This window comes from Phyllobates terribilis, unplaced genomic scaffold (assembly GCF_046119375.1).
Source record: "Phyllobates terribilis strain yellow unplaced genomic scaffold, ASM4611937v1 Scaffold_4__5_contigs__length_816908805, whole genome shotgun sequence".
NCBI classification, from domain to species: domain Eukaryota; kingdom Metazoa; phylum Chordata; class Amphibia; order Anura; family Dendrobatidae; genus Phyllobates; species Phyllobates terribilis.
This window is the reverse complement of record NW_027362764.1, coordinates 76,682,856-76,710,088: the sequence shown is the minus strand read 5'-3', so window position 1 is coordinate 76,710,088 and position 27,233 is coordinate 76,682,856. Positions and strand designations below refer to the sequence as shown.

Below are 27,233 nucleotides of genomic sequence, written 5' to 3'. Positions count from 1 at the left end.
CTTCCTGTAATAAGCTCCCCACATCCTGGCCCCTTCCTGTAATGAGCTCCCCTCATCCTGGTCCCTTCCTGTAATAAGCTCCCCACATCCTGGCCCCTTCCTGTAATAATTTCCCTCATTATGAGCCTCTTCCAGGCATAATGTCCCCCATAATGTCGGCACCCCTCCCACACAGACCTGGTCGCGTTCGCACCCTCTGCGTCCGCAATTATTATGCCCCTGACTGTACAGAGTGCTTCCATCAATAAACTTTATTTTCAAAGAAGTAGACAAAAAGTTGCAATTGTCTGATACATTGATTCAGTGGAATAAATGGTGTATTCCCAGTTTAGTAACTGATGACTTATCATTATCACCAATTTTCTTTTAATTTTCTTCAGCCCATAGCTTACAGATATTGAAAACTACAGGAGCTCTCCGATTCTCTGCCGCTATTTCCAATGATTGTTTACAGGCTGCAGAGGTGAAGTCACAAACTACATTGCACTTGACCCTTGCAGCCAATCACTGGGCTCATGATTCTGACAGTACAAACCTGCTGAGCCCAGTGATTGGCTGCAGCAGTCATATGTACTGCAGTCACTGCTGCAGAGTGTAAACAATCACGGGGAGCAGCGAATGGTGAGCATTGCTGTATTTGTCGTTTTCAATATAAGCAAGCTCAGTGTCGGACTGGGATGCCAAAGGCCCACCAGTAACCAACTCCAGGGCCCCACTTTTCAGCCACATGTAAATGTGACATTATTCTCAATCACAAATTTCTAGAACAATGAACTGGGTAGATTGTTAAATGAATAAGATGCTGCCTTTGTCTGTACATGGTGATTCAAGTATATTATGCCAAGTACTGCTCATATAAGAGGGTGGTGGCTTACTCTTGCACAGGGGTCCACCGGAGGATTGTCAAGTTCTACCAGAGGATTGTCTGGTTCTACCGTGGGTCAGTCCAAGCCTGATCAAGCTTATGGGCTGAAGACAGTTGAAAGGAGAAACCTCCTTTAAGGATTGCTGGGGTCCAAATCTCTGGGACTTCCACCAATCCTGAGAATAAGAGGGCCATAATGCTGCATCTCTGCCCCAAATTTTCAAGGGGCCATGCTGTAATTCCTTGGTCCAGCCATGTGGCCAGATGAGGTGATGTGCAGGAAAAAAAGAATGTGGCGCTGTGACCCCTTTGTTCTCAAAATTGATAGGTGTCACAGAGGGTGGACCCATAGAGATCAATAAATGACAGTGTGGCACCCCAGGGGTCTGGTTTCCACAGTAACAGCAATGTTATGTCTGAGAGCAGGTGGGAGGTCTCTTGGTCAGGGATCCTATGCATGCCACACCTCCTGCCCAGTCCTGGGAGGGGAAGAACTTCCCCTATATAAACCTAGGGCTGAGGCAGGGTTGGGGAGTAGAGAAGAAGTAGAGACAGAGAAGCAGATATAGGAAAAGAACATCAGGAGCTCTGTGGGAGCAGTGCTACAAGGAGTCAGGGGCTGGCAGCTGCAGAGCTCGCCCTGACTGAGAAGTTATCTATCACCGGACCCGGAGTCCGAGGCTGTGGGGACTAACTCCTATCCAGCAGCAGAAACCGACCGGCAGGGGATTGCAGGTCCTCTGGCCCAGAAACCCGAAGGCACGGTCACACGCGTGGGACCAGCACCGCCATCGTGGAGCGGAAGCTACTAGAAGGCCCCGAGTCACCGGCCATACGGGTGAGCACCACACGGTACACTCAGGGACGTGGGCTACTTATACCCGCCTCTAGCAAGGTAGCCGGAAGAGTATCGTTAGTTTGGGAGGCCTACAACTCCGCCTGGCCAGGGGAGATCCCATCTGCTCAAGGACTGACCAGGCCCCAATCGCTAGCCAGTACTCCGGGAGGGTCTATCTTTGTCACCAGTAAAGACCCTGAACTACATCGTACCGTCTCCGAGTGGTTCCTGCTACCCCCATCATCCACGTCGGCTGCCCTGAGGCCATACCCCTCCCGTTGGGGGTTATACTATCACGCTGCACAATCCTACCACCGGCCTCAGCGGTCTGCCCTGCAGCAGCAGCTCCTTAGCTGTACTCAACGGGTGGCGTAGTCGTCCAACATCTACCGCTAATACAGCGCCACTTAGTCTGACTCCCTGGGCACGGACCGGATTACCGCCACGAGACTACAACCCTAAAGAGATCCGGCTCCGGGTAAGCTCCCGCGTGCGCAACGCAGCGCGACACAGGCCCAGGGGCGCGTCAACTTTTGGCGTAGTCGGCAGGATTTCGTGCCCGCAACCACCGGGTACTGCGTGCCTGAAAAAGACTGTTCAAACTTACCTGTGGTGAAGATTCCCGCCATCCGGCGCCATCTTCCGCTTCCTTCCCGCCATCGGTGGAGTTTTCCCGCCATCCGGCGCCATCTTCGGCCTTCTTCCCGCCATACGTGGAGATTTCCCGCCATTGGACGCCATCTTGAGGACGCCGCGCGGGAAGAAGAGGGGCGTGGACTCCGAAAGCGCGCGAGAACTGAAGCCCCGCCTCACGTCCGGACGTTGCGTAAGGTCCTGGAAGGAGCCCAGCAGACGCCGACGTCACAGGAGCGCGACGGAAGGTCCTCAACCCTGACGATCCACTGTGGAGCCGCGGCCTACGGAAGAGGATCATCGCAAGGTAGGCCACGGTCCACTAGGGGGGAGAAGGATGTCGGATACGGAGGAGAGCTTCACCGCTTCAACCCCCGCCAGCGCCACCGCTGTTGCGGTCATGCCTTTCACCATGCCCTATATCCCGGGGGCAGCCTGGCTACCCCAGTACTCAGGGGAGTCACATACCCTGCATGACTTTAGAGAAAAGCTGGATAGCCTCTTCCAGGTGTACCCCCTCACAGAGGAGCAAAAAGTGAGCATCCTGGTGGCCCAATTAACCGGGGCAGCCCAAAGGGAGGTAAAGTCCTGGCCACCTGGGGGGCGGACTGTCGCAGGGATACTAACCCGGCTGAGGGACACCTTTGATACCCGCACCTCAGCCGAGATCAAGCTTAGATTCTACGGGTGCAAACAGCGGGCACATGAGAGTATAAGGGACTATGCCCTGAACCTACAAGAGGCCCTGAGAGCCATTAAGCAGACCGACCCTGACGGCGTGGGAGACGAGGACAGGCTGTTGACTGAACAATTTATAGAGGGTTTATATTGCAATGCCCACCGAACCCAGTTGCGGGCAATGGCCTTACAGGACCCTCATCTGGGATTTGCACAGTTCAAGGACAGAGCCATCCGGGTGCTTCGAGAACCGGCACCAGGTGGCGTTGTGACCCCCAGACGCCCCACTACCACTTACCACCAGGAGGCGGCGCCCTTGTCGGCAGGGCCTGTGGGAGCTGGTGCGCAGGCTTTGAACAATGACCCGGCTCCAGACCTGCACCATCAGGTCCAAGAGCTAGCTAAAAGCGTTGCTGCGCTAACCCGAACTGTGCAGTCTTTACAGGTTTCCACTCCAGGGAAGATCCAGCTGGCATCCGGACCGGAGGACATCCCGTGGCGTCGACCAAGGAGGACCCCACCGGCCAGAGGAAGACCCAGCGACCGATACAACGAGGACGGACGACCCATCTGCCGCCGCTGCAATCAACCTGGACATATGGCAAGGTACTGTCCTTTAAACTGGCACAACCTGGGGTAGAGGGCCAACCCCCAGGAAAAAGATCACCAGGCCCATCGAACTGGCGCGACAAATATGTGGGAGGACGTCCAGTCTTACCCGTGGTACTGGATGGCATTCCTATGAGTGCCCTACTGGACACCGGGTCACAGGTCACCACCATCCCGTAAATGCTCTTCAAGCAGTACTGGAATGACTCGGATATCACCTGCTACCCTGACGACGACTTGAGTATCATCGCCAGCAATGGTCAGCCCGTGCCACAGATTGGATTTAAAGAGGTGACCATTAAAATCGGTAGAGTCGAACTGGCAGCACAGGGACTGATCATTGTAGACATTGACAAACACGAGAGTCACCCAAAGATAACTCTAGGAACTAATGTAATTGAAAATTGTCTTGCAGAGGTGATTTTCCTTTTACAGCAGGTTGCCAAGAACGCCAGCTCCGGCCAGCAGCGAGTGCTCCAGAAAGAGATCCAGGCACTGATGCGACGGCAACAGCTAGAACTCTCCGGTGGTGAGATTGGTAGCGTGCGAATGTGTGACCCTTTCCCTATTGCCATGCCCCCGAAAAGTGAAATGATGATTTGGTGCCGGGCAGCTATTGGTCTGAGAGGTAGAGATTACCAGGCAATGGTAGAACCAGTTTACTCAGACAGTAGGCCCACCATTTTGACAGCACGGGGGGTGGTCAATGTACGCCATGGGAGGGTGCCCGTTCGCATAATAAATATCGGGAAGAGGGAAGTGTACCTGCCCCGGTATGCCACGCTAGCCAAATTGTATACCATCAATCAAGATTCCATACAGTCCGTAGAACCCTTGCCTCCATCTTCCCCGGAGGAAGGTAACGGCTCTCAGAAAACAATGGAGGACTGGTGTCAGCAACTACATTTGGGTACTGACTCCACTCCCTCACACCAGAAACAGGGAGTCTATCGGGTGGTTCAAGAGTACGAGAGAGTGTTTAGTAAACACCCGTTAGACTTCGGGCGAGTCAAGGGGGTAGAACACCACATCCCCACGGGAGACCATCCTCCCATAAAAGAGAGGTATCGACCCGTACCCCCTGCACACTACCAACACGCCAAGGGGATGCTTAGAGACATGAAGGAGGCTGGGGTGATCAGGGATAGCTGTAGCCCCTGGGCAGCTCCACTAGTCTTAGTCAAAAAGAAAGACAACACCATGAGGATGTGTGTAGATTACCGGAAAATCAACCGTATCACACACAAGGATGCGTACCCTTTACCAAGGATAGAGGAGTCTTTGGCTGCTTTAAGATCTGCTAACTTCTTCTCTACCTTGGATCTCACTAGTGGGTACTGGCAGGTTCCTGTAGCAGAGGCGGACCGGGAGAAGACCGCATTCACCACCCCGATGGGACTTAGCGAGTTTACCTGCATGCCGTTCGGACTCTGCAACGCACCAGGAACCTTCCAACGATTAATGGAGTGCTGTCTGGGCCACAGAAACTTCGAGACGGTCCTGCTGTACCTGGACGATGTCATCGTATATTCCAAGACGTATGAGGACCACCTGAAACACCTGGCGGAAGTGTTCGAAGCTCTGGCAAGCTATGGCCTAAAGGTGAAACCCTCCAAGTGTCACCTCCTGAAACCAAAGGTGCAGTACCTGGGACACGTGGTGAGCGCTGATGGAGTGGCTCCCGACCCTGATAAGATCACCGCAATTAAGGAATGGCCAAGTCCCTCCAGTGTAAAGGAAGTGCGGCAGTTCCTCGGGTTGGTAGGCTATTACCGCAGATTCATCCCCGGATTCACCAAAAAGGCAGCTCCTATGCAGGACCTCCTGATAGGCCAGTCCCGGAAGGCCAAGAACCAGAAGCCACCCTTCAGATGGGAGAAGTTAGAAGAAGAGTCCTTCCGCCAGCTGAAGATGGCCCTCACGGGTGATGAAATCCTGGCGTACCCTGATTACAGCCAGCCCTTTATCCTCTACACCGACGCAAGTAACATCGGGCTAGGAGCCGTGCTGTCCCAGATCCAGCAGGGGAAAGAACGAGTAATCGCTTACGCCAGCCGAAAACTGCGACCCACCGAGAGAAACCCTGAGAATTACAGCTCATTTAAGCTAGAGTTCCTGGCAGTGGTGTGGGCAGTCACCGAACGCTTTAAGCACTACCTCGCTTCTTCCCGGTTCACCGTGTACACGGATAACAACCCGTTGACACACCTGGACACAGCAAGACTCGGTGCCCTAGAGCAGAGATGGATGGCCCGTCTGTCCAACTACGAGTTCACAATCAAATACCGGGCAGGACGCTCCAATACCAACGCGGACGCCCTGTCCAGGATGCCAAACCTACCGGACGTAGGAGAAGATCCAGAGGGACTGGAAGAAGTCGAACTCCCCGCGTTCCACCGTCATGGGACTATCCAGTATTCCCATCGGGTAAGGAGTAAGCAAGCCGCTACGTTTAACCCCTTGCCTCACTACAACTGGGAGGAAACGCAAGACAGTGACCCTGCCGTCCGACTGGTGAAGGAGATGCTGACTCGGCCAGAGGCTCGCCTTGACCCAGACGCTCCGGAGGAAGCCAAGCAACTGTGGGCTGAGAAGAGTCGACTGTTCCTTTATAAGGGGAAGTTGTGCCGCCGAATGGTTAACTCCCGGACGCATGAACTAATCTGGCAAGTAGTGGTGCCACGAAGAGACGCAGCCGTGGTGATGGAGGCATACCACGACGGGGCTGGACACTTCGGATGGAAGAAGCTGGAGTTCCTGCTGCGCGGGCGGTTCCACTGGGTAGGCATGAGGGGAACCATCGAGAGGTGGTGCAGAGACTGTGGCCCGTGCAACCTAAGAAGGAAGGACCGTGCCAGCCAGAAGACTCCCCTGCAGTCCATCGTCACCCGGCAGCCGTTGGAACTGGTAGCCTTGGATCATGTAAAACTGACCCCAAGCAGAAGTGGCTACGTCTACGCACTAACCATTGTGGATCACTACTCCCGGTTCTTGGTTGTCGTCCCCGTCAAGGACTTAACCGCTCGAACAGCAGCTAGAGCCTTCCAGCAGCATTTCTGCCATCCACACGGGTACCCGGACCAAGTGTTGACAGACCAGGGACCTGCCTTTGAAGCGGAGGTCTTCCAAGAATTCTGCACTCTGTATGGCTGCCGGAAGATAAGGACGACACCCTATCATCCGCAAACTAATGGACTTTGTGAGAAAATGAACCAGGTGGTGATAGATCTTCTGAAAACATTGCCCCTGGAAGAACGCAGTCTGTGGCCTGAGAGGCTGCCCGACCTAGTGGACCTATACAACCACATCCCGGTAGGTTCCACCAACTGTACCCCGGCTTACCTGATGAGGGCAAGACCTGGTAAGCTGCCTGTTGACCTGGAGATGGGAGTCCTGACACCCGAGGACACTTCACCAGAAGCAGACTGGGACACAGAGAGGCAGCAGCAGTACCGGAAAGTACAGGAGAGCATGGAGCGAAGTCTCTGTCAAGCTAGGGAAAGACAAGAGAAAACTTACAACCAGTATGCTCCCGCTGTTCCCCTGGTACCCGGAGAGCAGGTCTTGAAGAGGAAAAGGTGGCTCCACAAGTTGGACGACCAGTGGGAGAAGGACCCGTACATCGTACTGCCCTCAAGCCACGACAACCCAAAGGTCTGTACCATCAGTAAAGACGGAGGGGAAACCACAACCATTGTATCCCGGGATCACCTGAAGAAGTGTCCCGAACAGCTACGGAACCCTGAAGAGGAACAAGAAGACCCTCGACCCGTAGAGGAAAGGGAAGATATGGTTAGTACTGTGCTCGGAGACTTCCCTCGGTCTTGGACTCAAGTCAATGGCGCAGTTGTGGTACCCGTACTCACCTTCCTCCAACCAGCATCCCAAGCACCTACGGAGCAACAGGTAGAGCTGGAAGAACAGCCGGTCCAGGAGGCAGAAGACCCCACACCAGCAGACCAGGAGGATCAACCCTCTGCTTATAGTGAACCTGCCATGCCTCTAGTGAGCCAAAGGGCCCGTGGACAGCTGCCCAGTTTACCCTTGACAGTTCCTACACCCTGTAGTTCAGGGCTAGACAGTCAGCTCCGTAGGTCCACTAGGGCCACTAGAGGCCAGTTACCCGCACGTTGGAGGATTTGAAGTGTATAAGTTGTTTTATTTATGGTTACCTGTTTTTCTTGTTACTTGTAAATAATTATGTGTTTCTAGTTATTTTTAGGAGTCCTTGGTGGATTTACCGGGAATCCTTGTACAATTGGTTGGAGCGTAACCTAGGAATGGACTAAAGACTGTTAAGGACTCGGGGCAGGACAGACCCCTACCTGGTTACGTCTCCGTGTTTTGGTGAAATGGACACCTTGCTTTTCTTCAAAACTGCACCCGGTTGCGGACACGCCGTAACCATCTTTATGTGTTTTTCTTATTGTATTATTATTGTTTATACCTTGTTATGTTTTTCTAAAAATATGTTTAGTCCCGGAGTACTAAATTTCACTAGGGGGGAATGTGGCACCCCAGGGGTCTGGTTTCCACAGTAACAGCAATGTTATGTCTGAGAGCAGGTGGGTGTTCTCTTGGTCAGGGATCCTATGCATGCCACACCTCCTGCCCAGTCCTGGGAGGGGAAGAACTTCCCCTATATAAACCTAGTGCTGAGGCAGGGTTGGGGAGTAGAGAAGAAGTAGAGACAGAGAAGCAGATATAGGAAAAGAACATCAGGAGCTCTGTGGGAGCAGTGCTACAAGGAGTCAGGGGCTGGCAGCTGCAGAGCTCGCCCTGACTGAGAAGTTATCACCGGACCCGGAGTCCGAGGCTGTGGGGACTAACTCCTATCCAGCAGCAGAAACCGACCGGCAGGGGATTGCAGGTCCTCTGGCCCAGAAACCCGAAGGCACGGTCACACGCGTGGGACCAGCACCGCCGTCGTGGAGCGGAAGCTACTAGAAGGCCCCGAGTCACCGGCCATACGGGTGAGCACCACACGGTACACTCAGGGACGTGGGCTACTTATACCTGCCTCTAACAAGGTAGCCGGAAGAGTATCGTTAGTTTGGGAGGCCTACAACTCCGCCTGGCCAGGGGAGATCCCATCTGCTCAAGGACTGACCAGGCCCCAATCGCTAGCCAGTACTCCGGGAGGGTCTATCTTTGTCACCAGTAAAGACCCTGAACTACACCGTACCGTCTCCGAGTGGTTCCTGCTACCCCCATCATCCACGTCGGCTGCCCTGAGGCCATACCCCTCCCGTTGGGGGTTATACTATCACGCTGCACAATCCTACCATCGGCCTCAGCGGTCTGCCCTGCAGCAGCAGCTCCTTAGCTGTACTCAACGGGTGGCGTAGTCGTCCAACATCTACCGCTAATACAGCGCCACTTAGTCTGACTCCCTGGGCACGGACCGGATCACCGCCACGAGACTACAACCCTAAAGAGATCCGGCTCCGGGTAAGCTCCCGCGTGCGCAACGCAGCGCGACACAGGCCCAGGGGCGCGTCAACAGCATATCTAGCAAGATGGAAATACCCCTTTTATCTTCCAAGATTTATTTGAATAAAGACTAGTGTACATAGTAAATTTAATATCTATACATATATACATATGTGTATATATATACAGTACAGACCAAAAGTTTGGACACACCTTCTCATTTAAAGATTTTTCTGTATTTTCATGACTTTCAAAATTGTACATTCACACTGAAGGCATCAAAACTATGAATTAACACATGTGGAATTAGATACTTAACAAAAAAGTGGGAAACAACTGAAAATATGTCTTATATTCTAGGTTCTTCACAGTAGCCACCTTTTGCTTTGATGACTGCTTTGCACACTCTTGGCATTCTCTTGATGAGCTTCAAGAGGTAGTCACCGGAAATGGTCTTCCAACAATCTTGAAGGAGTTCCCAGAGATGCTTAGCACTTGTTGGCCCTTTTGCCTTCACTCTGCGGTCCAGCTCACCCCAAACCATCTCGATTGGGTTCAGGTCTGGTACCTGTGGAGGCCAGGTCATCTGGCATAGCACCCCGTCACTCTTCTTCCTGGTCAGATAGCCCTTACACAGCCTGGAGCTGTGTTTGGGGTCATTGTCCTGTTGAAAAATAAATGATGGTCTAACTAAATGCAAACCGGATGGAATAGCATGCCGCTGCAAGATGCTGTGGTAGCCATGCTGGTTCAGTATGCCTTCAATTTTGAATAAATCCCCAACAGTGTCACCAGCAAAGCACCCCCACACCATCACACCTCCTCCTCCATGCTTCACGGAGGGAACCAGGCATGTAGAGTCCATCCGTTCACCTTTTCTGCGTCACGCAAAGACACAGTGGTTGGAACCAAAGATCTCAAATTTGGACTCATCAGACCAAAGCACAGATTTCCACTGGTCTAATGTCCATTCCTTGTGTTCTTTAGCCCAAACAAGTCTCTTCTGCTTGTTGCCTGTCCTTAGCAGTGGTTTCCTAGCAGCTATTTTACCATAAAGGCCTGCTGCACAAAGTCTCCTCTTAACAATTGTTGAAGAGATGTGTCTGCTGCTAGAACTCTGTGTGGCATTGACCTGGTCTCTAATCTGAGCTGCTGTTAACCTGCGATTTCTGAGGCTGGTGACTCGGAAAAACTTATCCTCAGAAGCAGAGGTGACTCTTGGTCTTCCTTTCCTGGGGCGTTCCTCATGTGAGCCAATTTCTTTGTAGCGCTTGATGGTTTTTGCAACTGCACTTGGGGACACTTTCAAAGTTTTCCCAACTTTTAGGACTGACTGACCTTCACCTTCATTTCTTAAAGTAATGATGGCCACTCGTTTTTCTTTACTTAGCTGCTTTTTTCTTGCCATAATACAAATTCTAACAGTCTATTCAGTAGGACTATCAGCTGTGGATCCACCAGACTTCTGCACAACACAACTGATGGTCCCAACCACATTTATAAGGCAAGAAATCCCACTTATTAAACCTGACAGGGCACACCTGTGAAGTGAAAACCATTTCCGGTGACTACCTCTTGAAGCTCATCAAGAGAATGCCAAGAGTGTGCAAAGTAGTCATCAAAGCAAAAGGTGGCTACTTTGAAGAACCTAGAATATAAGATATATTTTCAGTTGTTTCACACTTTTTTGTTAAGTATATAATTCCACATGTGTTAATTCATAGTTTTGATGCCTTCAGTGTGAATGTACAATTTTCATAGTCATGAAAATACAGAAAAATCTTTAAATGAGAAGGTGTGTCCAAACTTTTGGTCTGTACTGTATACAGTTATATGTAAAAGTTTGGGCACCCCTATTAATCTTAAGCTTAATGTTTTATAAAAATTGGTGTTTTTGCAACAGCTATTTCAGTTTGATATATGTAATAACTGTTGCACACAGTAATGTTTCTGCCTTGAAATGAGGTTTATTGTACTAACAGAAAATGTGCAATCTGCATTCAAACAAAATTTGACAGGTGCATATGTATGGGCACCCTTATCATTTTTTGTTTTAAATACTCCTACCTACTTTTTACTGACTTACTAAAGCACTTTTTTGGTTTTGTAACCTCATTGAGCTTTGAACTTCATAGCCAGGTGTATGCAATCATGAGAAAAGCTACTTAAAGTGGCCACTTGCAAGTTGTTCTCATGTTTGAATCTCCTCTGAAGAGAGGCATCATGGGCTCCTCAAAACAACTGTCAAATGATCTGAAAACAAAGATTATTCAACATAGTTGTTCAGGGGAAGGATACAAAAAGCTGTCTCAGAGATTTAACCTGTCAGTTTCCACTGTGAGGAACATAGTAAGGAAATGGAAGAACACAGGGACAGTTCTTGTGAAGGCCAGAAGTGGCAGGCCAAGAAAAACATCAGAAAGGCAGAGAAGAAGAATGGTAAGATCAGTCAAGGACAATCCTCAGACCACCTCCAGAAAGCTGCAGCATCAACTTGCTGCAGATGGTGTCACTGTGCATCGGTCAACTATACAACGCACTTTGCACAAGGAGAAGCTGTATGGGAAAGTGATGCAAAAGAAGCCGTTTCTGCAAGCACACCACAAACAGAGTTGGCTGAGGTATGCAAAAGCACATTTGGAGAAGCCAATTTCTTTTTGGAAGAAGGTCCTGTGGACTGATGAAACCAAGATTGAGTTGTTTGGTCATACAAAAAGGCATTAAGCATGGCGGCAAAAAAACACAGCATTCCAAGAAAAACACTTGCTACCCACAGTAAAATTTGGTGGAGGTTCCATCATGCTTTGGGGCTGTGTGGCCAATGCCGGCACCGGGAATCTTGTTAAAGTTGAGGGACACATGGATTCCACTCAGTATCAGCAGATTCTTGACAATAATGTTCAAGAATCAGTAACAAAGTTGAAGTTACGCAGGGGATGGATCTTTCAGCAAGACAATGATCCAAAACACCGCTCCAAATCTACTCAGGCATTCATGCAGAGGAACAATTACAATGTTCTGGAATGGCCATCCCAGTCCCCAGACCAGAATATCATTGAACATCTGTGGTATCATTTGAAGAGGGCTGTCCATGCTCGGCGACCATCAAACTTAACTGAACTGGAATTGTTTTGTAAAGAGAAATGGTCAAAAATACCTTCATCCAGGATCCAGGAAATCATTAAAAGCTACAGGAAGCGACTAGAGGCTGTTATTTTTGCAAAAGGAGGATCTACTAAATATTAATGTCACTTTTCTGGTGAGATGCCCATACTTATGCACCTGTCAAATTTTGTTTGAATGCAGATTGCACATTTTCTGTTAGTACAATAAACCTCATTTCAAGGCAGAAACATTACTGTGTCCAACAGTTATTACATATATCAAACTGAAATAGCTGTTGCAAAAACACCAATTTTTTAAAAATATTAAGCTTAAGATTAATAGGGGTGCCCAAACTTTTTCATATAACTGTATATATATACAGGCATCAAAACTATGAATTAACACATGTGGAATTATATACTTAACAAAAAAGTGTGAAACAACTGAAAATATGTCTTATATTCTAGGTTCTTCAAAGTAGCCACCTTTTGCTTTGATGACTGCTTTGCACACTCTTGGCATTCTCTTGATGAGTTTCAAGAGGTAGTCACCGGAAATGGTTTTCACTTCACAGGTGTGCCCTGTCATGTTTAATAAGTGGGATTTCTTGCCTTAAAAATGGGGTTGGGACCATTAGTTGTGTTGTGCAGAAGTCAGGTGGATACACAGCTGATAGTCCTACTGAATAGACTGTTAGAATTTGTATTATGGCAAGAAAAAAGCAGCTAAGTAAAGAAAAACGAGTGGCCATCATTACTTTAAGAAATGAAGGTTAGTCAGTGCGAAAAATTGGGCAAACTTTGAAAGTGTCCCCAAGTGCAGTTGCAAAAACCATCAAGCGCTACAAAGAAACTGGCTCACATGAGGACCGCCCCAGGAAAGGAAGACCAAGAGCCACCTCTGCTTCTGAGGATAAGTTTATCCGAGTCACCAGCCTCAGAAATCGCAGGTTAACAGCAGCTCAGATTATAGACCAGGTCAATGCCACACAGAGTTCTAGCAGCAGACACATCTCTACAACAACTGTTAAGAGGAGACTTTGTGCAGCAGGCCTTCATGGTAAAATAGCTGCTAGGAAACCACCGCTAAGGACAGGCAACAAGCAGAAGAGACTTGTTTGGGCTAAAGAACACAAGGAATGGACATTAGACCAGTGGAAATCTGTGCTTTGGTCTGATGAGTCCAAATTTGAGATCTTTGGTTCCAACCACCGTGTCTTTGTGTGACGCAGAAAAGGTGAACGGATGGACTCTACATGCCTGGTTCCCACCGTGAAGCATGGAGGAGGAGGTGTGATGGTGTGGGGGTGCTTTGCTGAGGACACTGTTGGGGATTTATTCAAAATTGAAGGCATACTGAACCAGCATGGCTAGCACAGCATCTTGCAGCGTCATGCTATTCCAGCCGGTTTGGACCATCATTTATTTTTCAACAGGACAATGACCCCAAACACACCTCCAGACTGTGTAAGAGCTATTTGACCAAGAAGGAGAGTGATGGGGTGCTATGCCAGATGACCTGGCCTCCACAGTCACCAAACCTGAACCCAATCCAGATGGTTTGGGGTGAGCTGGTCAGCAGAGTGAAGGTAAAAGGGGCCAACAAGTGCTAAGCATCTCTGGGAACTCCTTCAAGATTGTTGGAAGACCATTTCCGGTGACTACCGCTTGAAGCTCATCAAGAGAATGCCAAGAGTGTGCAAAGTATATAATTCCACATGTGTTAATTCATAGTTTTGATGCCTTCAGTGTGAATGTACAATTTTCATAGTCATGAAAATACAGAAAAAACTTTCAATGAGAAGGTGTGTCCAAACTGTTGGTCTGTACTGTATATATATATATATACAATTTGCATAAAAAATTGCAAAATGCAGTTTGGAAATTTGGTAAGAATCTGGAGAACTGTATGAACAGCCTATAACTTTGCTATACTTATACTCACACGTAGAGCATGTCTATGTACAACGAAACGACACATACACACAGCCCATACGGTGCCCGCGGAGATCTGGAAACAAATTTTCAGACACTGTAAATTGCAAACTGTACAATTGCAGCACGGCGAAGAGTTAATGCTAATCCCATAGAAACCATTACTTCACTGTACAAATAATATTAAGTGCTGTAATGTTACTTTCCCCGGGGATCTCCTTTGTTTTTGTAGGGAGAATACAGAGTAAACTGATACCTCCAAGTATCTACAGTATCAAATGATGGAATTCTCTTACTTTTAGTTGTGAAAGAAGGGGTTAAGTAGTATAAAGCCGTGCACACTATATCTATCTATCTATATATATATATAGTAGAGCAGTACTAAAGCTCAGACTCCGACCTCCTCTAAGACTAATCCTGTTACTCACCGTTGACTTGCCTGCCACTCAGAGCCCGGAAAGGCTGAGACTTGAGGATTGCGTTTTCTTCCTCCATTATCCCTATAACAAACAGCTGACGGCTTTTCTTTTTCAACGGAACTTTAAAAACAGGAAGAGATTACGGAAAAAACAAAGATCATTCCAGCCGGGTGTGATCCCACTGCCTGGAGTAAGAAGGTCTCTCGTAGGACTCGACTACGGTCTGCCTTGGCTGCAGCTCCTGCTGCTGGTATAGTCCCAAGGAAGCTGTCCGTGAGGGCCCCAACAGGTGATGGGCTTCTCTGCCCACTACTCCACATATAGCTCCAGTGACTGCAGCGTTATGAATGGAATGACTTCACTGGAGGGCGGAATTGTACCGAATCTAAATCCTGAGAGCGACATTAGTGTTTTTGTAGCTCTGAGCTCAGCATGCCTTGATTTTATATTAACTTGTGCACTTTTTCTTTCCAGCTCTGCGTTCTTGACCTAGTGACCCTTGACTCATCCCTTCTTGCTGAAATATTACCACCCACACTTACGAAATATAAAGCATTATGAAACCATAGAAAGTTCACATATACATCGCTTTTAGGGATTTTCAACAGGATATGCCATAAATGTCTGATAGGTGGTGGTGTCGGAAAAGGGGGATCTCCTGACTCGCTTTAACGTGGTCACCACCAAGTGGGAACATGATAAAGTCAGTCTTGTGATAGATCTTGTGATATGTGGATATTCCATAAAAAAAACATTTCACATATAAACCATAATACATACTCCGTGTCCAATTACTTAAAGAAGTTCTCCGCCATCAGAAAACACCTTTTTCCTGGCCACTGTTTGTTTAAAAACAAACAAAAAACGGTGCTTTACTCACCGTTCATGGGTCCAGCGCTGAGTCTCCACCGCTGCTCCTGGTGTCTTTTTTTTTGTCTTTAGTGGTGACATCACATCAACAGCGCGGCAGCCAATAACTGAGCTCAGCGGCTCGGCCTAAGATGACGGCATGAGCTGCTCAAAGTCACGATGGGCTGCAGCAGTGTGGTTGTGATGTCAGAGCTGCAGACAATAACAGACACTTGGAGCATCAGCACAGGACCTGGGGAGGGTGAGCAAACCACAATTTATTTCTTGTTATTTTTAAAACAAATTGCAACTGGCAGGACAGGTGTTTTCTGAAACTGGATATCCTCTAAAAATCACATTCCCCCCCCCAAGATTTGAAGAAGATTTTAAGAGCTTCTACTCCGATGGCCTTCCCCCTAGAATAGACTGTCAATGTTTGATCGGTGGGGGTCCAACCTTCAATAATCCTTAATGATCAGCTTGACAAAGGGGTCCTGTTGCTACTTCATTTTTACATTCGGTGGCTATGTCTGATACCGCATAACAGTCTAATTACAGTGTTGTGCTGATCAGTGGTGGTCATGGGGATGGGACCTCCATCAATCAAACATCGATGGCCTATCCTAAAGTCCTAAAAAAACACTTTTAGAGGAGTATTCTGGCTATGATTACACCTTATAATATGCCCAATAACTGTGACGCCTCTTACCTTTAGTTTACCCTGGGAGATGGGGGACTCGGAGTCGGGTCCTATGATGTAGAGATGGGGTGCAGCCGTGTCCCGGACCCGACCCGTGCTCAGGGCCGTCACATTAAGAAGGATGTTGTGGGCTTGTCCGGGTTGAGTGGCTGATTTACGACTACGCCACCTGTGGCACCTGGTGAAGGCCACCAGCGCCGCTGCAATCCGCTGAGGCATGGTGTTATGACGGCCAGAGTTATTACTATTCCCCACAGGTGGAGCAAGGCCTCAGGGCAGAGGGACAGGATGGAGGGGGTAGTAGTAGAGGAGAACGGATGCCGCGTCGCGCGGTGTGGCGCAGAATAAACAGTCCGGAGCCCATAGGGGTGAACTTCCAAGGCTTTACTCACTTTAGAGATGGCAGAAGGAAGGCGACTCCCTGCTCCCCGTGGAGTCCTGCGGTCACCAGGGACGGGGGTCCGACAACCTCCGAGTAAGTCCAGCGTTCAGTCGGGACCCTACACCAGAGTGTTCCTGAACTACAGACCGAATCCTTTCCTGTCCGTGTGTGTGCAAATAGGCCGGGTCTCCCTCTGAGCTCCTCTTAGAACAAGGGCACGGGTGGCAGCTCCGCTCCGTCCGATACCTGGTGGGATCCTCTGGGCCTACCGGGCTTTCCAGTCCAGGATGTAGAGTAGCAAGGTCGGGTGTCGGGGGCCGGTACCCCTCTTGCAGCCGGACTCCCTCTGAATATATCAGCATGGCGAGGACAGGTGGCGTACACCGCTCCGTCTGCATCCTCCCTGGGATCCATTTGCGGTGGAGCCACACTCTTAAGCTCCGGGCCTTCTTGGTCCTGGTCATTGGCCGGGTTGAGACATTCCCCGTCTGCAACCTACACCTCGTCCCAAGGCCGGGGTACGAGGGCTGCGTCTCCCTCCCCTGCAGGTCCACACAGGATCCACGCTCAGGGTGGGAGATCACAGTCACATACAGTATTTGACAGCACAAAGACTGCTTGACAGACAAAAGACCAAGACAAAGATGGCTTTTTATTAAATATGAAATTTAAAGTGTAACTAACTTGTAAGTCCTCCACCCTCACCCACTAACTGGTTCCCCTGACTCTTGATTCCCCAGTCTCCCTGTAACCAAGGGAGCAGCACCTAGTGCATAATAGCCCCCTCTGGTGGAGAAATGTGGTGTTGGATGCAAAGGTTGGGTCACGACTATCACACTGTTCTTACCTCAGAGGTGGAACACTACACTCCATTAGAGAAGTGCAGCATCCCTGTGGCGGTCGAACCCTCAGGGGCGCCACATAACTATTTTGAGATATTTTAAAAGACACTTTTTGCTCTGAAGAACCTTAAATGTCCGTCATTATGAAGGGATGGCCAATCGATTTCAATAGAATATGCTCTTTTTCGCACACGGTCCCCCCACTGATAACAGCTGGCAGCTGATTTCCTATGTCCCAGTAGCAGCATGCATCCATATTGATTGCAGTAGTTTATAACCACGTAAAACACTTAATAATGCTACAACAGTATTATCCGCTATGTTATTTTTACAAAAATGTCAGCTTCAAAAGAAGTGATGTCAGTATCTGTGTAAAACCCATAAGAAAAACATTATAAACTAACCTTAGTGATTGCCATAATTTATCTAAATATGACCATTACTAAAGGGGAAATGTGATGCTATACCTCTCCTGGCCACACGGTGTGCTATCATTATCGAACATGTCAATAATTAACAAAAATACAAACCCATATTAGTAAAGCATGATAAGCGCAATGTATTCCATCACCACCTAGTGGCAGAAATATGTAATACAGTAATTCAATTTTCGGTACAAATGACACAAATCCTGGGAATTATTTCTATATTATGCCACAACATACAGAATAAATAACCAGTGCTGGATAATAATTTTAGTTTTAATGACATGTAGATAAACCTGTAAAATGTTGGATGATCCCATATATGGTTCAATTGTATTGTAAAGTAAAAATAATGATGGACTTTTATGTATATTTGTAATATTATATTATTACTATATATGTATTTTATCAGCATTTTGCATGAATCTATACACATTCTTTCGCTCACATTTATTCTTGCACTATTGGTGCAAAAACTCACTGTTCCTTCCTCTATATAAAATAGTATTGGTCAGTGACGGACACAGATCGGAGAGGCCCCTGTGCAAGAACAAATATGGGCCTGTTGCAGTCCAAATGCTCTTCAAAATACAGAATACCACCTGCTTTGGAGGTGAAAGTGGGACCCCTTAACCTCTTGGGCCCCTATGGGGTTGCACAGGTTGCACCAATGATATGTCCATCCCTTTTATTAGTGCATGCATGATGGACATGATGCCTGTAATATACATACAGTGGTGGCCAAAAGTATTGGCACCCCTGCAATTCTGTCAGATAATACTCAGTTTCTTCCTGAAAATGATTGCAATCACAAATTCTTTGGTATTATTATGTTAATTTAATTTGCTTGCAAGGAAAAAACACAAAAGAGAATGAATCAAAAATTAAATCATTGATCATTTCACACAAAACTCCAAAAATGGGCCAGACAAAGTATTGGCACCCTCAGCCTAATACTTGGTTACACAACCTTTAGCCAAAATAACTGCGAACAACCGCTTCCGGTAACCATCAATGAGTTTTTACAATGCTCTGCTGGAATTGTAGACCATTCTTCTTTGGCAAACTGCTCCAGGTCCCTGATATTTGAAGGGTGCCTTCTCCAAACTGCCATTTTGAGATCTCTCCACAGGTGTTCTATGGGATTCAGGTCTGGACTCATTGCTGGCCACCTTAGAAGTCTCCAGTGCTTTCTCTCAAACCATTTTATAGTGCTTTTGGAAGTGTGTTTTGGGTCATTGTCCTGCTGGAAGACCCATGACCTCTGAGGGAGACCCAGCTTTCTCACACTGGGCCCTACATTATGCTGCAAAATTTGTTGGTAGTCTTCAGACTTCATAATGCCATGCACACGGTCAAGCAGTCCAGTGCCAGAGGCAGCAAAGCAACTCCAAAACATCAGGGAACCTCCGCCATGTTTGACTGTAGGGACCGTGTTCTTCTCTTTGAATGCCTCTTTTTTTTTCCTGTACACTCTATGTTGATGCTTTTTCCCAAAAAGCTCTACTTTTGTCTCATCTGACCAGAGAACATTCTTCCAAAACGTTTTAGGCTTTCTCAGGTAAGTTTTGGCAAACTCCAGCCTGGCATTTTTATGTCTCGGGGTAAGAAGTGGGGTCTTACTGGGTATCCTACCATACAGTCCCTTTTCATTCAGACGCCGACGGATAGTACGGGTTGACACTGTTGTACCCTCGGACTACAGGGCAGCTTGAACTTGTTTGGATGTTAGTCGAGGTTCTTTATCCACCATCCGCACAATCTTGCGTTGAAATCTCTCGTCAATTTTTCTTTTCCGTCCACATCTAGGGAGGTTAGCCACAGTGCCAATGTAGCACCCCGAGGACTCGGCTGCTACAGGGGTATTGCACCTCAAACCAGAGGTGTGGTATTCCACTCCCGGGTAAGGATGGAGTGTGGAACAGAGCTCAGAAAGCTGCATGCACTACATACATCCCATTTCCGGGGGACAGAACAATGGTACTCCCACCAGATAGATGTGCAGGTACGACAGCGTCTGTCCCTGGCTGGAGTGGGAGGGGGGGAGGAACATCCCAGTAGTGTAGGAGCAGACAGGGGAGGGACTCTGGGCAGAGGTAGGAGCCCATTGGTGGCATTGTCACCAGGGCTCGGGTGTCAGAGGGAGTATAAGAGGTGGGCACCATCTTGAGACAAGGTCTGTTCAGAGAGAGAGTTCAGCCAGAGAGGGCTGACAGGGAGCTGTGGCTCCGGCTGGGCCCAGCTCCAGGGCCAGGCCTGAAGCAAAGAGAAGGAGGCAGAAAGGCCCAGAGACGCAAGGCGAGAGGGAACCCTGAGATCCCACAGGAGAACGAAAAGGGTGAAGGGTTGGCAGAGAAGGGTACCGGATCCCAAACTGGTGGAGGCTAATCATCCTCAGCCAGGAACCGGAGGTCGTGGTCAAGCTTTGGCACGACCCTCACCACATCCACCAGGAAGGCATACCACGCATAGGGCCAGGGAAGCCAGGAAAGGTTTCACCACCAGGAGGCCCGAGGGAGCCGGACATAGGTGGGTCCCTGGTGAGAACGGCCAGCAGGAAGGAAGAGAGGGGAGCTCTGGACCACGCTCTGGAACTACCTGGGAGTTGGCCGAGTCCCTGACCTGGTGGACGCAGCATGACTCGGGTGGTCCTTACTGCGCACAAAGCTTTTGAAACTGCACTTCAAGCCTCCGTGTTTTGTGGTCACACCTGCACCTTCAAGTACTGGGACACCCGCACCATCACTCCCCTCATCCAACTCACAATAGCTGCCCTGAGGCCATACCCCTCCCGTTGGGGGGTTATACCATCCACGCTGCACAATCCTACCACCGGCCTCAGCGGTCTGCCCTGCAGCGGCAGCTCCATAGCTGCATTCAACGGGTGGCGTAGTTGTCCAACATCTACTGCTAATACTAAGCCACACAGTTTGACTCCCTGGGCACGGACCGGGTCACCGCCACGAGACTACTACCCCCAACAGGCCCGGCTCCGGGTAGTCCCCGCGTGCGCAACGCTACATCAAGTAGGCCCAGGGGCGCGTCAACTTTGGCGTAGTCGGCAGGATTTCGTGCCCGCAACTACCGGGTACTGCGTGCCTGAAGAAAAGTTTATATGTACCGTCAGAAGAAGTCTCCCGCCAATTCCAGAGGGTCCCCGCCATCGGACGCCATCTCGGATCGTTTCCCGCCGTTTGCCCGCCATCTGCAGCCTTTTCCCGCCATCCACGGAGTTTCCCGCCATTAGGAGACGATTCCCGCCATCTGAGACGATTTCCCACCCTGGCAGAGCGGACGCCATTATGGGCGTGCCAGAGGGTGGCAAAAGACCACCTCCCATCGTGGGCTAGGTCCAAGAATGGCGCTAAAAGCGGAAACCGCCCCCACCAGCAGAGACTGCAATGATAGAAATGTCCATCAGCGTGAGGGGGCTGCCCCTGGAACTGACAATCACCAAGTGGCCCCGGGACCACCCTCAGTATGGGCGGATCAAGAACAAAAGAGAGAGGATGGGTGCAGCCTGGAGGAGTCTGGAAAGATCGCACCCGGAGATGGAGGGAGAGTCAGGCAGCACCGACCCTCTGGTCAGGAGCCTGTTGCAGGCCGCCACCCCAGAAGGCCTGGTGGAGATCCTGGCACAGCTCCCCAAAGATCGGGAGCATGCACAGACCGCGCTGGAGGGCTTGGCTCGGAAGATGGCCCGAGTGCAGCAAGAAGTGCTGGCCGAGTGGAGCAGAGAAATGGCCCTGCAGGCTGGAACCCGCCAGCAAAGGACGCCACCCGGGACGAGGAGTCTGTCTGCCTCTGAGGATGGTGCAGGAGGGACGAAGGCCGGAGACGACGCCGTGGAAGGAGCTGAAGAGATGGAAGCAGGTAAAGGGGACGTCACCACCCCAGGCCTAGTAGCCGTGAGCCTGCCCCAGCTCCCCGTCGCAGGGCCCAAAATCCCCCTTACCGTGCCCGATGCTGCACCGCCACCGCTCCAAACTAGGCCTCAAGCGGCAGGAGCCGCGGCCATGCCCCCTGTGACGTCACGCGCCTCAACCCTGAGCGCGGCCAAGCAGGAAACGCCACCGGCCTGGTCGCAAGGCCGAGTACCCCCGGGCGCCGCCGTTTCCACAGTGCCCTTTACCTTCAGAGTGCCACCGGCCTGGTCGCAAGGCCTGGTGAATCCGGGCGCCGCTACCACCACCGCGCCCTCAACCTCCACAGTGCTGCCCTTGGGTGAAGACCTGTTCGCACAACATACTTGCCCGGATGGGCAGTCCTTTGTGTGGCCACCGGAGTACGTCAATCCCCGACTCCGGAAGGAATGGCCCCTGTGTGAGCCCCTGATCCCGGCTCCGGCGCCCGCCAAGATCACCCCACTCCCGTTGGAGGAGGCTCAGTTCGCATGGGACCCCACCGGTGAAAACCTCATGGGGTTCACCCAAGAGACCCGGGCGGCCGCAGCCCAGCGTGTGGAGTGCTGCCGACAACAACTAGAGGTCTTCAACAAAGAACGGCAAGAGAGGCGGGTCCGCGAGGAGCGGCTGCAGGTACAGAGCGCGGAGCAGAAACGCCGGACCCGGCGAAACCCCCGTGCAGCTCACGGTCCCCGCGCCACCGGGACTGTAATCAAGTTCCAACTGGAGCACGGTTGGGGCTTTATCAGGGATCACAGGACCCCCGGCGACGTCTTCGTCACCCGTAGGGATGTTGAGTCCCACCTGCCAGAGGGACACCGCGGACGTGACCTTTACCTGGGTGATGAGGTCACCTTCACCCGGCATCAGTGCGCTAAAGGACCGTACGCCCTTCACGTGAACCGGTTGACGGAGGAAGAGCTGCGGTATGAGGAAGATCAAGAGGACCCGGACGGGTCTGAAGACTACCCTCAGGAGGAGACAAGGAGAGGACACCGCTGCTGAAAGGAAGTAGCATAAACTGAAGCTGTATATAGTTACCCGTAGGGGTACTTGTCATACTGCTAATTAAAGTGTGTTCCCCCGTTGGGACTAGTGTGAATTGTTCCCCTTGTGCCCCTATCCCCACAGGCTGAGGACTGTGAGCAGCCATTCCCTATCCCCACAGGCTGAGGACTGTGAGCAGCCATTCCTTATCCTCACTGGCCGAGGACTGAGAGCGGCCATATCCTGTAAATAGTTGCGCTTCCTAAGGCGCCCCATACCGGTTTTATAGGAGAACTGTTTTTCTACCAGTGACTGTGGCACTTTACCTGGTCATAAGTTGCACGGTGGCCAGGGATCAAGAACGTTTATTATGGAAAAGTTTTATATCAAAAGTTTATACTGCTAGAATAATATATAAGAAATTACCTGTCATGTTATATTTTCTGATAATGTTTTATAATGTTTTACCTGTTAGTGTATGTTTTTTTAAAAAAAAAAGTTTGTAAGTTTTGGTATGTTTTACTCTTTTCCAGCCCGAGGACGTGCTGTGGTTTACCAGGGGGGAATGTAGCACCCCGAGGACTCGGCTGCTACAGGGGTATTGCACCTCAAACCAGAGGTGTGGTATTCCACTCCCGGGTAAGGATGGAGTGTGGAACAGAGCTCAGAAAGCTGCATGCACTACATACATCCCATTTCCGGGGGACAGAACAATGGTACTCCCACCAGATAGATGTGCAGGTACGACAGCGTCTGTCCCTGGCTGGAGTGGGAGGGGGGGAGGAACATCCCAGTAATGTAGGAGCAGACAGGGGAGGGACTCTGGGCAGAGGTAGGAGCCCATTGGTGGCATTGTCACCAGGGCTCGGGTGTCAGAGGGAGTATAAGAGGTGGGCACTATCTTGAGACAAGGTCTGTTCAGAGAGAGAGTTCAGCCAGAGAGGGCTGACAGGGAGCTGTGGCTCCGGCTGGGCCCAGCTCCAGGGCCAGGCCTGAAGCAAAGAGAAGGAGGCAGAAAGGCCCAGAGACGCAAGGAGAGAGGGAACCCTGAGATCCCACAGGAGAACGAAAAGGGTGAAGGGTTGGCAGAGAAGGGTACCGGATCCCAAACTGGTGGAGGCTAATCATCCTCAGCCAGGAACCGGAGGTCGTGGTCAAGCTTTGGCACGACCCTCACCACATCCACCAGGAAGGCATACCACGCATAGGGCCAGGGAAGCCAGGAAAGGTTTCACCACCAGGAGGCCCGAGGGAGCCGGACATAGGTGGGTCCCTGGTGAGAACGGCCAGCAGGAAGGAAGAGAGGGGAGCTCTGGACCACGCTCTGGAACTACCTGGGAGTTGGCCGAGTCCCTGACCTGGTGGACGCAGCATGACTCGGGTGGTCCTTACTGTGCACAAGCGACCGGATAAAGAACAGTGAGTAAATCTTTTGAAACTGCACTTCAAGCCTCCGTGTTTTGTGGTCACACCTGCACCTTCAGTACTGGGACACCCGCACCATCACTCCCCTCATCCAACTCACAATAGCTGCCCTGAGGCCATACCCCTCCCGTTGGGGGGTTATACCATCCACGCTGCACAATCCTACCACCGGCCTCAGCGGTCTGCCCTGCAGCGGCAGCTCCATAGCTGCATTCAACGGGTGGCGTAGTCGTCCAACATCTACTGCTAATACTAAGCCACACAGTTTGACTCCCTGGGCACGGACCGGGTCACCGCCACGAGACTACTACCCCCAACAGGCCCGGCTCCGGGTAGTCCCCGCGTGCGCAACGCTACATCAAGTAGGCCCAGGGGCGCGTCATCATGGGTTTTAAACTTCTTGATGGCACTGCGCACGGAAGACACAGGAACATTCAGGTCTTTGGAGATGGACTTGTAGCCTTGAGATTGCTCATGCTTCCTCACAATTTGTTTCTCAAGTCCTCAGACAGTTCTTTGGTCTTCTTTCTTTTCTCCATGCTCAATGTGGTACACACAAGGACACAGGACAGAGGTTGAGTCAACTTTAATCTATGTTAACTGGCTGCAAGTGTGATTTAGTTATTGCCAACACCTGTTAGGTGCCACAGGTAAGTCACAGGTGCTGTTAATTACACGAATTAGAGAAGTATCACATGATTTTTCAAACAGTGCCAATACTTTTGTCCACCCCCTTTTTTAGGTTTGGTGTGGAATTATATCCAATTTGGCTTTAGGACAATTCTTTTTGTGTTTTTTCATTGAAGACAAATTAAATGAAGATAATAATACCAAAGAATTTGTGATTGCAATCATTTTCAGGAAGAAAATGAGTATTATCTGACAGAATTGCAGGGGTGCCAATACTTTTGGCCACCACTGTATATATTCGGTTTGTCAATCTAGGATACTGTACTTAGGACATGCACTGTTTTGTCTCTCTTTTAGAAGACACTTTCTTCAAGCAATGGTACAGGAAAAAGTTTTCATCTTTCAAGAAAGCCAGGATTTTTCTATAGGACAATGCTCCATCACAGCATCAAAGTCTCCACTGCTCGGCTGTAATGGGCTTAAAAATGAAAGAATAATGACACAGCCCCTTCCTCACCTGACCTAAACCCTACTGAGAACTTGTGGGCTTTTCTTAAATGAAAAATTTATGGTGAAGGAAAACAGTCACCTCTCAGAACAGGGTCTGGAGGATGTGGTTGGTGCTGCCCAAAATGTTAATCGTCAACAGATTAAGGAACTGAGACTCTATGGATGGAGCTTATGTCTGTTATTAAAAAGAAGGTGGGCTATATTGGTCACTGATATATTTTTTTGAAACGTCAGAATTGTATATTTGTACATTTTGAGTTGTTTGGTTATTATTCTCACTCTAACAGATGAAAATAAACAATTGAGATGAGAAAATTTACGCTTTTCATTTAGTTGCCCAATAATTTTGCATACACAGATATTCTCCTAAGACCCAACCTCACTTTTACTTTCTTAAATATTCAGGTTTCAGGTTTATTAACCTATTGGATTGACAGCACTGTAGCTGTTTAAAAATAAAGCTAATCATCAAAAATACAAATTGCTTAATAACTGTGCAGTCATCGCAAGTAAGGGTGCTGAGTGCACCAGAAACGCGTTGCTGTTTTAATTTATGGATGCATGTGAAGTTATTTTAACAATGCACCAAAAAAATTGAAGATTTTTACTCCTTTGAGCTGGATCTTCTGACTTTTTACCTGATTGCTATCGTCTCTGGCAGTGACATTCCCGCTGTGCTCCAAACACAAGCTTTCACGGGTGTATCAGAGGTGGCAGACAGTCGCCCAGCAATTGGTTGCATCAGATCTCTACATTTGGCATTACAGACATCTTCTTAGATGGGAGGCTGTCTCTAGGACCTAGCGGCTACCTCCCTCTGGTAACTGGCTCCCTGGCTTTGGTGTATATATACCTGGTGTGTCTGAGAGGGAGGTGCTGGCTATATTCATTTCTACTTGTGAAGGCTTAGCAAGAGCAGTACTTCGTCCTCTCTGGAACTTGAGGCCGAGTTCGCATTTGTCTGGAGTCATCTAAAGCTAAGAATTCTCCCCTTGTTTGTCTACCCTTGTTGTCTATAGAGTTTAGTGGAGATCGACTAGTGCTCATCTCCTCCCATCCCTAGCCTTAGCCATATGCCAGGGAAAGTCATGGTGAGGCACATGTGCGATGATTGGTGAGGAGGCAATATGGGGACGGTAGTTGAGACAGGGTGACACTAGACCAGACTAGGAGGTCTCCACTTCCCCCTTTCCCTAGTGTCTGGGCTCCCTTTCCCTCTTCCCTCTGTGTTGCACTAAGTCTTTCCCACACCTGGCGTGGCAGAAGCAGGCAGTTGCGGTGAGCTGGGTTTTCCCTCTCTTTTTTTTCTAATAATTGTGCACATAGTGTTAGGATTTGGAGTCAAGCTTTTGAGTTCCATGTAATACTCATATTCATCATGTAAATACACTACAAGCAAAAGGGTAACAATGTTTTGAAACTTTCACTTTCAGGCTCCATATCTCACCATCCACTACTGCTTCCAACCAGTGGAGTACCGCCAATGGCAGCAGACCACGCGGCTGCTATGGTGCTCGTGAGCTGGGGGGGGGGCCATAGCAGTCCAGGGGTGGACATACCATCGCTGGTGCAGCAGCGCCGGGTCCCCACCATGCAGCTGCACCAAGGGGCCCGCAAGGTGCAGCTGCTCCCTGCATGCGGCGGTCAGGGAGCGATCCCTGTAGCTCCACTGCTGTCAGGAGGAGAATAGCAGCGGAGCTGGAGGGTTCATCCTCTGCTTCCTCCCTGACCCAGGCGCGCGCAGCTTGATGACGTCATCATGCAGCGCGCGCCTGGGTCAGGAAGAAAGCTGCCGGCAACCAGGAGGATGCAGCTGCAGGGGAGTGAGCTGAGGTAAGTTGTTGTTTTTTTTTACTGAAATGCTGGGGAGGGGAGGTGGGGTGAGAGCAATGCTGGGGCTGGGGAGAGGAATGATGGGGCTGGGAAGAGCAATAATGGGGCTGATGGGACTGGGGAGAGAAATATTGGGTCTGGGGAGAGGGCTGATGGGGCTGGGGAGAGGAATAATGGGGTTGATGGGGCTGGGGAGAGCAATAATGGGGTTGATTGGGCTGGGAAGAGGAA

General features: G+C 49.8%; 1 protein-coding gene and 1 long non-coding RNA gene across 3 annotated transcripts in view; one reads left to right on the top strand and one right to left on the bottom strand.

Annotated features, from left to right (window-relative positions):
- Window positions 1-25,467, top strand: part of LOC141265009 (uncharacterized) — a 42,482-nt gene extending 17,015 nt beyond the window's left edge. Inside the window, exon 3 of the long non-coding RNA XR_012320035.1 lies at window positions 25,017-25,467. This is a non-coding gene — a long non-coding RNA (uncharacterized lncRNA). The remainder of the gene's footprint in view (window positions 1-25,016) is intronic.
- Window positions 1-27,233, bottom strand: part of KIAA1217 (KIAA1217 ortholog) — a 456,094-nt gene that overhangs the window by 354,480 nt on the left and 74,381 nt on the right. Inside the window, exon 1 of one of the 2 annotated variants that reach the window (XM_073677510.1) lies at window positions 14,524-14,922. The exons of the other annotated variant lie outside the window; for it this stretch is intronic. Within the exon in view, the coding sequence (XP_073533611.1) occupies window positions 14,524-14,590 (67 nt within the window). The 5' untranslated portion in view covers window positions 14,591-14,922. Of the gene's footprint in view, window positions 1-14,523; window positions 14,923-27,233 lie in introns of those variants that run through there. 2 annotated transcript variants of the gene reach the window in all.